General features: G+C 35.7%; 1 protein-coding gene across 5 annotated transcripts in view; it reads left to right on the plus strand.

Annotated features, from left to right (window-relative positions):
• Positions 1-16257, plus strand: part of C1HXORF59 (chromosome 1 open reading frame, human CXORF59) — a 261807-nt gene that overhangs the window by 100312 nt on the left and 145238 nt on the right. For 4 of the 5 annotated variants that reach the window (XM_416785.8, XM_040655288.2, XM_040655305.2 and 1 more), the window contains 4 exons: positions 4178-4254; positions 6722-6867; positions 12081-12189; positions 14501-14727. In XM_416785.8, the coding sequence (XP_416785.5) occupies positions 4178-4254; positions 6722-6867; positions 12081-12189; positions 14501-14727 (559 nt within the window). The remainder of the gene's footprint in view (positions 1-4177; positions 4255-6721; positions 6868-12080; positions 12190-14500; positions 14728-16257) is intronic. The other variant, XM_040655289.2, reaches the window with a different exon arrangement.

Here is a 16257-nt window from a genome sequence, read left to right on the forward strand (position 1 = left end):
CATTAAAAAAAAAAAGAAGAAAAATACGGAATGACCCTAAGAGCTAGAGGTTACACTTATTAGCTAACTTTTCTGTCTTCGATTCTCTTCTGTAAAACTAGAAAGTGGTAAATGTAGACTAATGATTCATAAGAATGGCTCTTGACTGCAGAAACTGATTACAAAAGAAGCTATTAAGATGGGTAAATATTGGTACATGAAGAGGAGGAATCCCAAAACAAAAAAGGAAGAGACAATTGATGAATTTCAAGTCATACTCTGCAGAATGTCATATATAGCTTCTTAATATTGTTTGCTTTTCCTTTTAGCCAGGGATAATACTAGAAATTTCAAATATTTTGATTGTTCTGATTTTCTTTTCCTCATACTTTTTGTTCTAAGTGGTTTCATATGCCATGAAAAGATTTGCACAGAACAGAGTACTTGTATTACTTATTGATTTGATAAACAAAACTGAAGATCTGAAAGGGTGTGTTGTGTCCATGTGTAATACAGATTGAGATATTTCTGTTGTTTAAGAAAATATTTAGAAATACACTATTAATTGTATATTAATCACAATTCTGATTAACATTTGATATTAAGAAGCTGATCTATGCTAACGTGAGTCATACTACCTCTTGTGGGCAGTTTCTTTTTACTTCCTGTACTAGAGAGTGTGTACTACAAACTGTACCAGAGAGTGTAGGAAACTGGCAAATATCTTACATGAATTGTCTGTTCAAATGTTTCCATGTTTTCAGTGCATTAGTTAGCTGTTCCTTGTATCATTTATCTCCTTAACAAAAAACACTTCTTCTGTCTTCTAAAGCTTATTGAAGTCACTGCTGTGTGGACTTGAGATTTCCCCATGGTGCCTGACACTGCTTAGTTTTCTTTTCACATCAGTAAACTGGAAGGGACCAAAAAAAGCCCCCATCTATTAAATTCTGCTCTAAATCCAAATGCAGAAAGTGAAGTAATTTTCCTTGTGGAAGAATTTGTTGAAGGAAAGCGGTTAGTAGCTTGTGTGAGCCCTGGGCTGTAAGGGACACACCATTGCATGTGTCTAGCTATGACTAATTAATGAATGTGGCCTATCTACGTAGAATAGAGAGACGATTTTTGATTCTGATTTTTGGTATGCATGCTAACATGGCAAGCTCAGTCTCTTTGTGGCACTACATAGAAAGAGGTAACTGGCAACTCAGAGGTGATGGCTACTAAACTGTTTCTTACTGGTGTCCAAGTGTGTAAGTAATTTGTAGAACAAATTTGAACGGGTTAGACTAAACCTGGAAATATTCACACCTGCCATTTTCTCTCTCTCAACTGGGTCTTATTACCAAGCAGTTTAAAGGCAGCCTCCTACACCAACGCTCACCTGTATTGTTGTGTTGCAGAACCTTTAGTCCATTTAATGCACAATAAAGTAATTTTGCTTTAGAAGGGACCAGTTTTGTTTGTGAAAAAATAACAAAACAAATTAGAGGCAATTTGTGAAGTTGCTTGGTCACCATTTCTCCCATTAAACTGAATCACTTCTCATACCTGAGTTTTTGGACTTAGAGACCTGAACTACATTGTGATGTAATGTGCTTAGTCCCATGGTTAGATCAAGGATCCTTTGCCATCGTGTCTAAACAGTATTTGCATAAACTTGATTTAGGAGCTCATCATCTTCATCAGTGATATTTTTCATACAGTAGAATTGAATGTTAACTTGGAGTTAAATGATTGGTGTTTAAGGCCTGATAGGACATTGCTGTGGTCTTAATACCATAGCAAAATGTCTGTGTAGACTTATTTTATGGCAGCATTAATCTGTTCTGTCATTATTTCTCACTGTATTTAAAGCGAACGTACTGAGTCAAACTGAGTACATGCTTCTTAAACAATTATATTATTTTAATTTTTATTATTACAAGAGATGTTATTTATTTTATTTTAGAGGAATGAGGCATAATGTATATCTGCCACAAAGCAGCTTTATTTCTTTTCTGCTTTACTTATCTTCAAATACTTTGTTTATTTTAGTGAGAATAAATTTACAGAGACAGACCTTCAAATCAGTGCAACTAGTTTCTCAGTCATTCACGTCCAAAAATGAGATTTATGCAAACCCCAGTGAAGACTTGTTGTACTATGTATGGTCTTACTGTATAATGTTATCATTACATTATTGTATTTGTTGTCAGTTTTCATATAGCTTTTAAACAGTTCATTCTTTCTATGATTTTTCTGTGCTAGTGTCTGTCTTTGCAACCACACCTGGGCATTTTGATTCAAAGATAAAGCATTGAAATCGATGTTTTCTATCAGATTTGTAATTTTGTACTTTTATGTGAAATGAGATAAATAATTATTTGTTGGTATAGAACAAATAGTACATTGAACCCATGTACTTCAGAGATCATTTTCCCTTCTGAAAAATGGCTTTTAAGTATAGGTATTAAACTGAATCTCCGGGGTATCATATTCTGAGAATTTTACAAGTCCATTTATTTAAGGTTGTGATTTTTTTTTTTTTTTTAGCAAAGCAAGATTAACACTGTAAGACAGATCAAGTAGCTAGCAAGTGCTGTACATTATAATAGTTTACTGTAAGCTGGCTCATCAAATTTTACTGCTAGAGAAGAATTATTTTTATGTGTGGATAATATTAAACCCAAGTCTAAAGCTGAGAAATCTACTTGCAGTATTTTTATTTAAGATACTTTACAGTATTTTTTTCAGCATCTATGGGCTCTTGCCTGTACTTACTTTAATTTAAACACGACTGTCCTTCCATAAATGTAATAGCAGAGTCTTAACTCCTGTCAACAGGAAATTATTTGTGAAGAAGGACAGAAAGAATATAAAGTAATATCAAGAAAATAAGATAGTAATGTTACCAAAGAATAAGATAGTAAGAAGCACAATTTGTTTTGGAGGGATGGGAATAAGCAAAGACTTAGTTGTAAGATTTCTTTTTCAAGTGTATCTGTTGAAGTTCACTTGGAAAACAATAACATCATGAACAGAGTAGGGTGCTTAGGTTAAAATTTATCCTCTTCATTCCCTTTTCTCCTTTTTCAGACAAGAATTTGATTATATTAGGTTACATGTGAGTGGTTAATTGCACTATTACTGTTTATAGACCATTTCTGTAGCCTTGGTGTAAAAGAGATGGGAAGAAACAAGCTTAGCTGTTTCCACGCTTTCTCATTCCCCATCTTCAGGGCTATAGCCTTGTGGAAAAGATCCTTGCAAGTGAACTAAATTCACTGAAGCAAAAAGATAATGATTTATGATCTCCCTACCTTTTTGCCAAGAAAAATGCAAATGTTCAATTGTCTATGTTGCATTTTTTCTTAAATAATTGTGCCCCGTTTCCTCTAGGAGAAAATGATAGCTTATAAATTCTAATAGTTTATGTGCTACTGATTCAGTCTGGGAACTGCTGTGAGATCATTTAAGTATCTTTGAGACCATACCAAAATGTGTGTGTTTTGAAACAGTATAGTGCATCATGGAGACCAGAGATATTTATTTCAAATATTTATTTTAGAAAATTGCATTTAGTGATTAACTATTCTGATTTTTCATGTTAAAGTACAGTAGGATGAAACCATGCTGTTTCATGCTCTGAATAGAAATTGTTAGATATCTTTTAAATCTTCTGGTATATAGCATTAAATAAATAGGATTTTTAGATGTATTTCTAGAATAGCTTTTAAGGGGAACATTGAACAACTGATATGAAATCAACTGAGTTTATCAGTGAAATGGAAGGCCTTGTTACCTCAGGGTGTACAAGGGAATGATTATCAATTGTCATAGGATATTGCAATGATAAAGAGAAAAATTGTGATCAAATTCACAATGCTTTTGACTAATATACATACATATTTTAACATAGAGTTTGGTTTATATGGATACTACAGAGATATTACACAAGTTAACCGAGGAATCTTGTTCTATTTCCATTATAAATATGACTCCCAATGTAAGTCAAAGAAACTGTATAACTGTAATTGATAAATAGCTGGTTCCAAAATGTTTTGGTTTTTTTTCAGTGAAAACATTTGTTTTTTTATGTATTTATGCCCATAAAAAGGAAAAAGTATGTATTAATAGAAATACTATTATTATCTGTCTATTAATAGAAATACTAATGTCCAGTTTTAGTCTATTGCTTTCCTTTGTTTCCTTCTAGTTCTGAAAATAATGTATTAAACTGTAAAAACAGGACACTGCCTGGAGAGCCAAATGAAGATAGAAACTTTGATTGCTGTAAGTATCACTATGCCACTATAACCTCTTACCTTACTACAGTAGCAATTAAAGTATTAAGATTCTGAAATCTCAAAATACGCTTATTTTACTGGAATGTTTTATTTGTTCAATTGACTGAATTTATTTCTAAAGCTGCACTGTAGACCTAGTGACTTTAACATAAATTTAAAAGTTAAAATTAAAAGGAATTTATTTCATTCCTTTAAGAGCTGCATGGGAGTTTGCTGTGGAGCTTCTTCAGCTTACCTGGTTTATTTTTGAAAATACTCATAGACAGTACAAATCTTACTTTTATTTCCTATGAAACAAAATGAAAAAGTTCTATAAAAACATATGAATATAAAGCTGTCAAAAGTCTTCTTGAGCAAAATTTGACCTTACCAAATGAATTTTGTCCTCTTGGAAAACATGCTTTTGTTTTCATGAAGCTATACGGAGAACAGATACATAATCTAATTTGAATCACCTACCCTTCCATTTATATCCATTTCTCATATTGTATTCTGAAATATGGTTAACAGCTAACTAATACAACACTCATAAAAATTCATAATAATGTATTTACCTTAACTAATGAAGTAGTTTACAACTATTGTAGTAATTTATCAACAGCTTTCTAAGCGAGCTTAGCTTCAGGTTGGAGCTGCAGAGACATTTATTACAGTGTTTTAGGTTTGCAGGAACCTAAATGTATGCTTTCATTTCTTGTAGAAGTGTAATTCTGCTCTGAGAATAATTTTTCATTCTTCTCTCTGTAACATGGCAAACAAAACCTAAATAAGAGTCTTCTATGTGTTTTACATCCTGAACTGAGGGGACATTGCTGTTAAGGGGCAAGAGTAGTCCTAAATGAAAAGCAGGCATCAGGAAATTCATTTCTGTTTTTCTTGGAGCAGCCACAATAAAAGGCTGCTTTAATTAAATCTGAATTATTTACTGAATGTGCCTTCTTTGGCAACTGTTTAATTTTTCACAATCCAGGGAGCAGGTAAGGAGGGAGGGCTCTCACAAGGCTTACTGTTCCACAGTTTGAAATTCTTTGGATGAGGAACACTTGTTCAAGAAACAAGTTTGGGAATTATTGCCTTAAATAGTAAGAAAAAAAAAAAAAAGAAAATAAAGAAAAAATTTAAAAAAAACAATGAATTACCCTGTTGAATGGAAGGGTAAAAATGGGCCTGTTTGTTTGTTTTTGTTGTTGTTTATGTAAGCTTTGGAAAGAGCAGATTCATGTGCAACTTAGCTTTTGGCTGGAATGTGAATGTTGGAAAATTACTTTTGTTTGGAAACTATTTCACTGGTTTGAGCTATGGGGAGAAGTATTTGGGGGTCAGAGGTTGGGATGATTACAGTTTTCTTTAATGAAGCTCTTGGTGTTTGTGAGGGAGGTGGTGAATCATTTATATTTAATTAGCCAGAGTGTGAAGTAAGTTTCTTATTTAACCGTGCTTGAGCATGCTGGGTTTGACCAGGTAAGCTACAGGGGACCCTTCCAGCCTCAACCATTCTATAGTTCTGTGATCTGTGTTCATTTCAGTTACCTGCACTTCTGCTTTTCAGTCTGTTGACCTTTTTAGAGTATTAGGCAGCGAAGGCTGAACAAGAGTCAAGTTCTAAAGTGTTATGTTACCCAAATTTGGTTAGTAGGGGAAAAACACTCACTGAAAAACTTGTCTGAAACTGCCAGATTCACCTCGAAGATTCTTAGTGTCTTAAGAAGAATGTAATTTGTCAACCCAATGTTTATTTGAATGCAGTGCAAAGAAAGTAAGCTTGACAGAACTTAGTTATTCTGGAGAATTTCATATTATAACAACTTGTTATAATATCTTATAGATGTAGAAGAGCCTCTTCTCTCACGTGACTAGTGATAGGACTAGAGGGAATGGCTTCAAGCTGCGCCAGGGAAGGTTCAGGCTGGACGTTAGGAAATACTACTTCTCTGAAGGGGTGGTCAGACACTAGAATGGGCTGCCAGAGAGGTGGTGGAGTCACCGAGCCTGGTGGTGTTCAAAGAGTGTTTGGATGTTGTGTTGAGGGACATGGTTTAGCGAGAACCATTGGTGATGGGTGAATGTTTGGACTGGGTGATCCTGTGGGTCTTTTCCAACCTTAGTGATTCTATGTTTCTGCTGCTGAGGGCAAGGCAGTTAATTTAAATAATATTAAACTGCAATATTAAAGAGGAGTTATTTAGTTATAGGCTGTACATCTTTAAAGAGTTTTTACTGATAGTAAGGACAGTCTGTTTTCTCTGATTTTTGTTTCAGTACATGCAATAAAAACACTCCTAGCAAAATCTGTTGAAGTAATACAGTATGCAATATTGCAGGAGATTTATGCAAGTGTAACATTGGAGTACCTTTAATACTAACTGTTACAGCAGGCTGTATACAGTATCCTAGGCAGATGCAATATGTCTCATTCTGTTCTGTCTGAGCAACCTTTAAAACTTTTTTAACAGCTGACCAGTCCAGCCTCCTGCCTGAGTTCTTCAGTCCCCAAGAAAAACTGTTCTTAGGAGGGAGAAGTTCTGCAGCCTTAGAGATTCACTTTCTTCCATTTAATCTGGAAAAACGTTACTGCACTGTCATTCTGGTTAATGAAATGGTAAGAATGGAAACTAAGTTCTTTAAGTAGTTTTCACATGATATTCTAGTCAATCAAGGTTGTTTCTGTAAAGCTTTCAGGAGTTTGAGGTGATCTATATGCAGACTTATGGAAATGAAAATATTTTCAATTTCTGTATTTTGTTTTGGTTGAAGTACAATATTCCTATAATTCTTTAAACCAAAATTCACTGCCCTTTTATATCCACAAAACAAATTAAAAGCATTTGCCTGTTGTACATGTTGTACATGAATACTGACCCTTTATAGGTTTTCTTGATTCATGTAATCTGAGATTTCCTTTGATTAAATCAATTTCATTTAAAAACAATTAGCAAGACCTATTTTTGATCAACTTTCAGAGCTTAAAATTTGCAATGCAGCTTTTTTGATGTTCCTGTAATCCTATATCTCAGTGGCCACAACCTTCTTATTGTTCTCTTTCCACCTTTTTAACCTCTTTGGTGTGTTTTGCCATCAGCTATCAATGTTTTTCAACACCCTGTTGTTTGTCTGATCTTCCTTTATGTGTGGTTGATCTCAAGGCTTGCATTAAGTTTCTTACATCCATAATATAAACTGTTTCAGCTTTGCTCTGTGCCATTACATGTATACCTGTATCTGCTATTGTTGTTTTTTTTTTTTGTGATTTGTAAGAATACATCCAAAACTACATGACTTAGTCTTTCCATCCCGCAGGTTCTTAGCTTCCTTGCTTTTTCTTACTACAGAGCAAGAGATTACTGCTAGTGTTCAGTATTTGTATGCTTGGTTTTTCTTTGTATTGTTTAACCATAATTTTGATTATAGCACCTGGCCATTTTTTTTTCCTTACTTTTAAAGGAAAATAAGACTAATACAATGATGCCCAAGCCTGTTTACCTGAACCTATCTGATATTTGAAACCACTGACAATTTTTTTTTTAAGAAAGCAAGCCATATGATTGGAAGCTTTAAAGAGCACACAGTTCAGTTGTGGTTTAACTCCAGTAGGCAGCTAAGAAGCACTCCCCTCTGCTGTAGGATGAGGCAGAGAATCAGAAAGCTAAAAGTGCAAGAACTCATGGATTGAGATAAAAGGCAGTTTAAGAGAGAAAGCAAAAGCTGCTTTTGCAAGCAAATCAAAATGAGGAATTTGTCCACTACATCCCATTGACGGGCAGATGTAAGCCTGTCAAACCCAAAAAAGCAGGGCTCATCATGGGTGACAGTTTCTTGGGATGATCAATGCCATCACTCCAAATGTCTTTCCTTCTCCTTCTTTCCCTCCAGTTTTATTGTTCAGCATGATGTCACGTGGTATGGAATATCCCTTTGGCCAGTTTAGATCAGCTGTCCTTGTTCTGTTGCCTCCCAGCAACTTCTGCACCCACAGCTCCACACTGGCACGGAGGCATGAGAAGCTGAAATATTCTTGGCTCTGTTTAAGTGCTGCTCTGCAGCAGCTAATACAACTCTGTATTATTAGCAGTATTTTCATCAAAAATCCAAAACATATCATATCAGCCTCTACAAAGAAAATTACCTCTATCCCAGTCAAAATCAGAACAAAGAATCATAGAATGGCTTGGGTTGGAAGGGACTCCAAGGATCATCAGGTTCCAGCCCTCCTGCCACAATCAGGTTGTCTAATGTCCAGGTCTGGTACTAGAAAAGATTGCCCAGGGCTCCACCCAACCTGATCTTGAACACCTCCAGGGAAGGAGTGTCCACAACATCTCTGGGCAGCCTGTGCCAGCACCTCACCACTCTCTCTGTAAAAAAAACCAAAAACAAACAAACCAAAAAAAAACCCAACAAAAAAACAACTTCCCCCTGACATTCAACCTAAACCTTCCCACCTTGAGCTTAAAAACATTCCCTCTTGTCCCATCACTGTCTACCCGTGTAAAAAGTTCATCTCCCTCTTTATAATCCTCTTTTAAATACTGGAAGGCTGCAATGAGGTCTCCTTGCAGCCTTCTCTTCTCCAGGCTGAACAAGCCCAACTCCGTCAAACAGTCTTTGCAGGGGAGGTGCCCCAGCTCTCTATCATCTTTGTGGCCCTCCTCTGGACCCTCCCCAACAGTTCCATATCTTTCTTGTACTGGGGGCTCCAGACATGGACACAGTACTCCAGATGTGACTTCACAAGGGCACAGTGGAGAGGGACAATCACCTCCCTGTCCCTGCTGGCCATCCCTTTTCTGATGGAGCCCAGGATATCATTGGCCTTCTGAGCTGCAAGAACATACTGCTGGCTCATGTTCAGTTTTTCATCCACCAGAAACCCCAGGTCCTGCTCTGCATCACTACTTTTAAGGAGTTCTTCTCCCAGTCTGGATATGTATCTGGGATTACTCCAACCCAAGTGCAAAACCTTGCACTTTGTTATTTTGAACCTCCTGAGTTTCACACAGGCTCACCTTTTGAGTTTTTCAAGGTCCCTCTGGCTGGCACGCCTTACTTCTAACATGTCAACCACACCACTCAGCTTGGTGTCATCAGCAAACTTGCTGAGGGTATGCTTGAGCCCATCATCGATGTCATTGATGAAGATGTTGAAGGGTGCCGGTCCCAAGACAGACCGCTGGGGGACACCACTTGCCACTGAAGTCCACCTGGACATAGTGCCATTCACCACAACCCTCTGTCTACGGCCTTCCAGCCAATTCCTTACCCACTGAATAGTCCACTCCTCAAATCCGTATCTCTCAAATTTAGAGATAAGGATGTGGTGGGGGACCATGTCAAGTCCTTGCATAACTCCACAATGGAAGGCCACCAGATTGGTCAGGCATGACCTTCCCTTGGTAAAGCCATACTGGCTGTCTCGGATCACCCCCTCATCCCTCATGTGCCTTAACATGTCTTTTAGGAGGATCTGTTCCACATTTGTCTCAGGCACTGAGGTGAGGCTCACTGGTCTGTAGTTTCCCGGGTCCTCTTTTCTCCCTTTCTTGTAAATGGGAGTGATGTTTCCTTTTTTCCAGCCCCTGGGGGACTTTTTCCAACAACTATATCTTTTCAAATATGAGAGAGAGCGGCTCAGCAACCACATCAGCCAGCTCCTTTAGGACCCTGGGGTGCATGTCATCTGGCCCCATGAACTTGTATACATTCAGTCTCATAAGGCAGTCTCGGACTTGCTCTGCCTTAACAGCAGGGGGGATTTACTCCGCCACTTTCCACCTGGAGGCTCAGGGATGCAAGCTTCAGGGATGTGAGAAATACGAGAATCCTGGCTGCCAGGGAAGACTGAGGCAAATAACTAATTTAGTACATCAGCCTTCTCCATATCTGTTGTATCCAGTTCTCATTTCTCATTTACCAAAGGAGGTACTCTTTCTTTGGCCTGCCTCTTCTGTCCAATATAACTGTAGAACCCCTTCTTGTTGTTTTTAACATCCCTTGCCAAGTTCAGTTCCATCTGTGCCTTGGCTTTCCTAATCCCGTCTGCAAGTCCGGACAGCATCCCTATATTCTCCCCAGGTGATACACCCTTATTTCTACAGCTGGTACAATCCCTTCTCTTCCTGCCTCCCCTGCCTGCTTTCTTATTCTGAGGGACAGAGAGCTCTTGTGCTCTCAGAAAGGCATCCTTAAAGAGTAGCCAGCTTTCTTCCAGTCCTTTGTCTCTAAGGTCAGCTTCCCAGGAGGTCTCGACAAACAATTCCTTAAACAACCTAAAGTTCCCAGAGTTCAGGGTCCTGACCCCACTTTTTGCCAGGCCCCCATTCCTCGAGATCACAAGCGGAAAATAGGATTTGCATATTACGTAGATCAAAAAGCAAGATATTTTCAAAGCAGGGAGGGAAGTGGGGAAGTTTGTTCATACATATAAGCATGTTGATGTCAGCAATGACAAGAAAAGTAATTGGTAGTGGAATGGCAACCTAGCAACCAGTACCTTCATGAAATTAGTTGTACGTGCTGTGAGTTTGTTAATAGTCCTTATGGAGCCAAAATGCTGTATCAAACAGGAATAATTTCTCTTTAAATTGGCTCCCAGGAGTGGCTATTAGTTTATATGTGGGAAACCAATTTTGCTGTAGGATTCTTTAATCCCTCTCAAGGAAGATATCTTTGAACTCTTGAACCAAGAAAGGAGAGAAAGTGCCATGAAAATTGAATAGGTTTCCTTCTGCTGGGTCAGAAACATAACTGCAGTGTTGCCAGCCTTAGTGTAAATATTTGATGAAGCCTGGAATAAAATAAAAAACAAACTCATCTTCTGTTATTGACCAATATTAAAGAGAAAAAATTGCATAGTTTGGCAGATGAACTAAATTATATAAATATTTTTTTTTCCCTCATATCTGGAATGAAGAATAAATGACAGATGCATTTTTAAGGCAGGATTTTATGGAATGTTGTTTATGAGAAATGTAAGAGATGACCTTCTGTGGCAAGTTATGTGTTTTCTTGCAGCACCATTTGGTCCCCTACATTGCAATCAATCAGTTAAGTGATTAAAAAAAAAAGAAATTGCGGTAATTAAAAAATGCAGAAATTAATAAAGCAATAACATGTACTAAATCTCCTAGTACATATGTAAGTACCTAATTTAGATATTTTGTAGCGTTGGGATGTCCTCTTTGTAATTTAGAGTACCTTACTGAATTTTCTTATTTTTATAGTAATACCTTTTTTCTCTTTCAATTGACCCTTTTAATTTTTTTATTTCTTCAGTGACTGAAAGTGTTATTTCTCTGATCATAAATTTATACTTTCCTCTATGACAAATTACTGTCTTTTTTTCTAGGCCATGTTTGTGTTTGCTTTCAAGTTCCTATAAGGCTTTAATTATTTTTGATGACATAAGTAAGATTTGTCAACTTATTTTCTTCTTAGTGGGTAATTTGTACCTGATGCTAGCCTGCTTTGACTTCCACTCTTATTTGCTTTCTAGAAAAGTGTTACTGGCTTAAAATTACAGTTCTTAACAGTGAAAAGCAATCAAGACAACTGGTATACATGTTTAAATATATATGGCTATAGCACGTAGTAAGAATTTACTTTACTCTTGTATGTATGGTTCAAAGCATTCTCATTCAGTTAAAATATATGAGGACTTGGAAAAGATTCATCTTGTTCAATTTTTTTATTTTTCAGATACAATAATTAAAGAAACATGATTATCGTACTTGAAACAATAATTTGCTTTTATTTAAGCATAGTTCTAAAATGATAGATCTTCTGGAATTGCTAACTGATTGTGTTTCTGTGTTTCAGATCGGAGAATTTGTGTACCTTGTAGAAGGAGCAGGTGACATACCTTTGCCTTCAGAACTGCTTCCAATGGATAGTCCAAATGTTTTGCATGTTAGCAGTACATTAGAAGGTAAAGTAAACGGATGATGGGAGAGAAAAATAGAGCAAATCAATCCACTTCACAACTATTCTTTAGTTCCCATCCATTTTTGCTTAAATTCATTAAATATACCTGATATGAGCAGTTGTTCTTAGTACAGTATAACTATGAGTCATTTATTTTAATGTTGTTGGGTACATTCTCTTCAGTGCAGAGGTTAGGTAGTTTTTAGCTATTGTATTCAACTTATGTGCAAAGTTGTTTTCAATATAGTTTATATCAGTATCTTCTCATAATTTCTCTCATTTTCTACTTCAGAATGTAAGTTGTAGTGAGACATACCAGGGCAAGTCATCTTTGACTAGTTTTTCTAGTTCTATAACGTTTTGTAGACAGTATTGTGATTTTATAGATATAGTTTTGTCTTCATCCAGTGATGAATTGCTGTCATTCTTATTTCGGAAAAGTGTGGCTGTTATTTGAAATACATACACTTTATGTTCTGAGACTAAAGAATGTGATACAGACTAGGAAGTTACGTAACTGTTCTTCCTGTTGCTTGTTAAGAACTGTTGATTCTAACAGTAACTAAGCTGGAAATGATCATTACATACATGGCCTATTTCACTGATTGTGATTGAGACATGCTTCTCCATGACTGAGTCTTAGATGTGTGAGTAATTTTGGGTGAGCAAATTTTAATATGTTTGAGGTTTCTTTTTTTTTTTTTCCCAAGAGGTTCTCTGACAGGACAGATTTAATAAAAGTCAAAGATGACACATCTAGGTCAAATAAGACGTTTAGGTAGCTTGAAACAATTTCTATGCCACTTCTTTCTACGCACCTCTAATATTTTGTATTCAAGCATTTTAACTATTCTTACGAAAAGAGAAAGAAATAGCCTACATTGTATAATCTAGGAATCTTTTCTATGCTTGATATAAAAATATTGTTGTGATCATATGCTGACAGTTTTTGCAACATACTCAACCCTAAAATAGTCAAGGTGTTTTGCACCCTTATGTGTGAGTTATGCAGAGACTGTTCTTGTATAAGCAGTTAATTCAGGAGTATGCCCATTCATTCATTAGGTTAAGTGCATCCCATTCTGGATCATCACAAAATAAAAACTGTAATTGAAGGTCAGAACAACTGAACAGTTGTAGTATGTTACAGTCTTGGTTTTCAGTAGCTGTGTTTTCTTAACTGTGCTTTTTTTGTGTTTTCAGTAGGAAGGTCAGTGTTCTTCAGATACTCATTGATGAGACACAGAAATAAATCTCCATTATGAATAGCAGTGATATGTAAAACATGCAGTGTGCTTTAGACTTTACATGGAACTTTCTAGTTACTACGAGCTTTTCCTTGCTTTTAACCCGAGAGTTAGTCTGCTCAGGATCATATTCATGGGATCTTATCTTGTGATCTTCATATCTCAGCCATTTCAAGCCACTTTGAGCTGAGATTCAAAGAAAGTCACTGTTGAGAATATTTGAATTTGTGGATCAGCTCAATACTGTAACAAACATTCACTAAGAAAATAAAAAGTCAATACAGAGACATACGTCAGTTATGAAGACTTCTCTGCTATGAATCTAAAGCTAATCAGAACAGTGCAAGATGATTTTCATTTATAGCATTTGCATGAAATAGCAGAAATCCATTTTGCTCTTACATGTAATCTGTCTCCAATCCTTTTCTTTAAAGGCTTGCCTAATAAGATAAAACATTCATTTTCTAAGATTGTTTGGTACCATGGTGTGTACAAAGGTTCTATCACATACTTCCTTCCAACATGGTTTCTTACCACTAATATGGAAAGTGTAAATGTTTGTTTGATTTAAGTCAAGTGCACGTGCACGCAGGATGAGTAAATACGTGTTGCTACTTAATTCAGAGAGCTTTGAGAACTTTGGATCTCAAAGCTATGTATTTGGAAAAAAAAAAAAGAATTTTACCATCTCTAATTAGAATTATATTGCTAGTGGTTCCTTTTTGTAGGGATGCAACATAGTCTAGAGGGATAAAAGGGTAGTTGTATCTTATAGGTAGCAGAAAGACTTTTTTTTTGAAGGTTTGCTACTACTGTTATAGTAGTTAGCTGCTGTAGGATTTTTGGATTTTCCATTTGGATTTCGATGTATGTTAATTTATATTTCCCTAGTATAATAAGAAATAAATTATAAGGTAAGTAAATAGATAAATAGCATATAAGTGAATAACAAATAATTTTTTTTGTTCAGGCTTTTCTTTGCAGGTTAAGGATTTTAAGTGCTCTAGTACATTTACAGTACCTGTTGTCTTTTTTTTTTTTTTTTTGCGTGCGTTTTTATTTAAATAGGTCCAAGTGCAGCGGAGCCAATTTTATATTTGAAATGTAGTCTTGGACAGACTCTCGAAGAAAAACTCAGGATTCCACTGATCAGTGAATCAAGAGAAAGGGCTCTGGCTATTGCTGCTCAACAGCAGATGTCAACTATTGAATATAACAGAAGAAAGATCACAGGAACTCTGGATAGCAGTAGTGTCCGAGCTGCAACTGCATTGCTAGGCCTGTCTAGAATAGAGGTGAGAAAAATCAGTAATCTGGTCCTGGAATTACTGTTCTTGTTTTTAGGAATTAATTTTTAAAATGAATGAATTTTAAAGTTTCAGGAAATAGTGTAATAGAGTTATGTTTTTTTACACATTCCGTAATCTGACAGTTACTAATCCTCATTGCCCTCAGACACTGCAGAAGTTACTTTCTCACTCACGCTATTAAGAAATGCTTCCTTTAAGAAATCCTTGTTGCAGTTAAATGGAACATTGATATTTTATTTCAGTTATCCTCTGAAAAATATGTATTGATTCAAAAAGATTTCATGTTCTATGCAAGACATTGTAATTATCTGTATTAGCATTCTTTCTTATGCTCATGTTCTTAAGAAATGAAAATTCTCAAATGGAATTTTTTTCATTTAGTTTGTATAAGAACAGACTTGTCTATATGAAGAATAAATTGATGAACAGGAAATACTTTCTCTCTTTTTGCAATCAATACATTATAGTTTTGGAAAGCTGCAAATCGTCCTTAAACTATACCTCCCTACCCCTACATAATTCCTAGCTAGCGAAATTTTCCCAAGAAATCAACATCTAGAAGCAAAAAAAAAAATTCTCCCTTGATAGTCCAGTAAACATTCAATTACTATTTGTGAATAAATGTATAATATTGATAATGCCAAACCAAGCTTTTCTCTTAGACAGAATTGAAATATAAATTTATCTGCATTTTGACAAAACTCTGGATTTGATTATTTAATTTTTCATGTGGCATATTGCTGAGAAGCTGTATATTATTCCAGTTGGACTTTTCTTTAAATAGGGTTCCCAGTGCTACATGATTCCCAGTGGTATGGAAGAAAAATTTCCCTAGTGTCCTTAATATTGCTAAATGTATGTGCTTTGCTTACAGATAAATTTAAGAAGTAATACAAAGCAAGTTAAATGAGGAAAATAAAAAGTAGGTATAATATGTTATATGTTTGTCACGGGACAGGGATTAAAACCATGTAATCTGGATTCAAATATTTTTCTTTTGGATTATACTCAGTATGCTGCTTATAAACTTTCTTAAATTGAAGTCCTTTAATATCACAGTCACTCAACAGTACTTCAACTGCTATGAAGCTGTGAATTTATTCAAAACAGAACATAGAACGAATGTTCTTTTTACCACTAAGTATGCTAAGATCTAATGTGAGTGCTAAAATTAATTAGCTTGTAGAACAATGGAGGATTGTAAGTTATGAAATGTATAACGATAACGATGTACTAACACTGAATAAATGTGAAAATTGAAAATAATGGGCAAAAAGAAGTATGTTCTTCATGCACAGAAAGTATTTCAATTGTTCATGAGAAATTAAATGAGGTACTTCTGCTATACACTGCTGTAGAAAAGACTTCATTCAAAATGATTTTTCAGTATAAAAATTCACCATGCAGGTAAATTTCTGAAAAGTGTTCCTATTTGTTTTTTTTTTTTTGTGATGAATTACTTATTGTCTGTATAAAAGTGACAATATAGAAGTTCTGGTGAAATTTATTGAAGAA

Source organism: Gallus gallus, chromosome 1 (assembly GCF_016699485.2).
Source record: "Gallus gallus isolate bGalGal1 chromosome 1, bGalGal1.mat.broiler.GRCg7b, whole genome shotgun sequence".
NCBI lineage: Eukaryota > Metazoa > Chordata > Aves > Galliformes > Phasianidae > Gallus > Gallus gallus.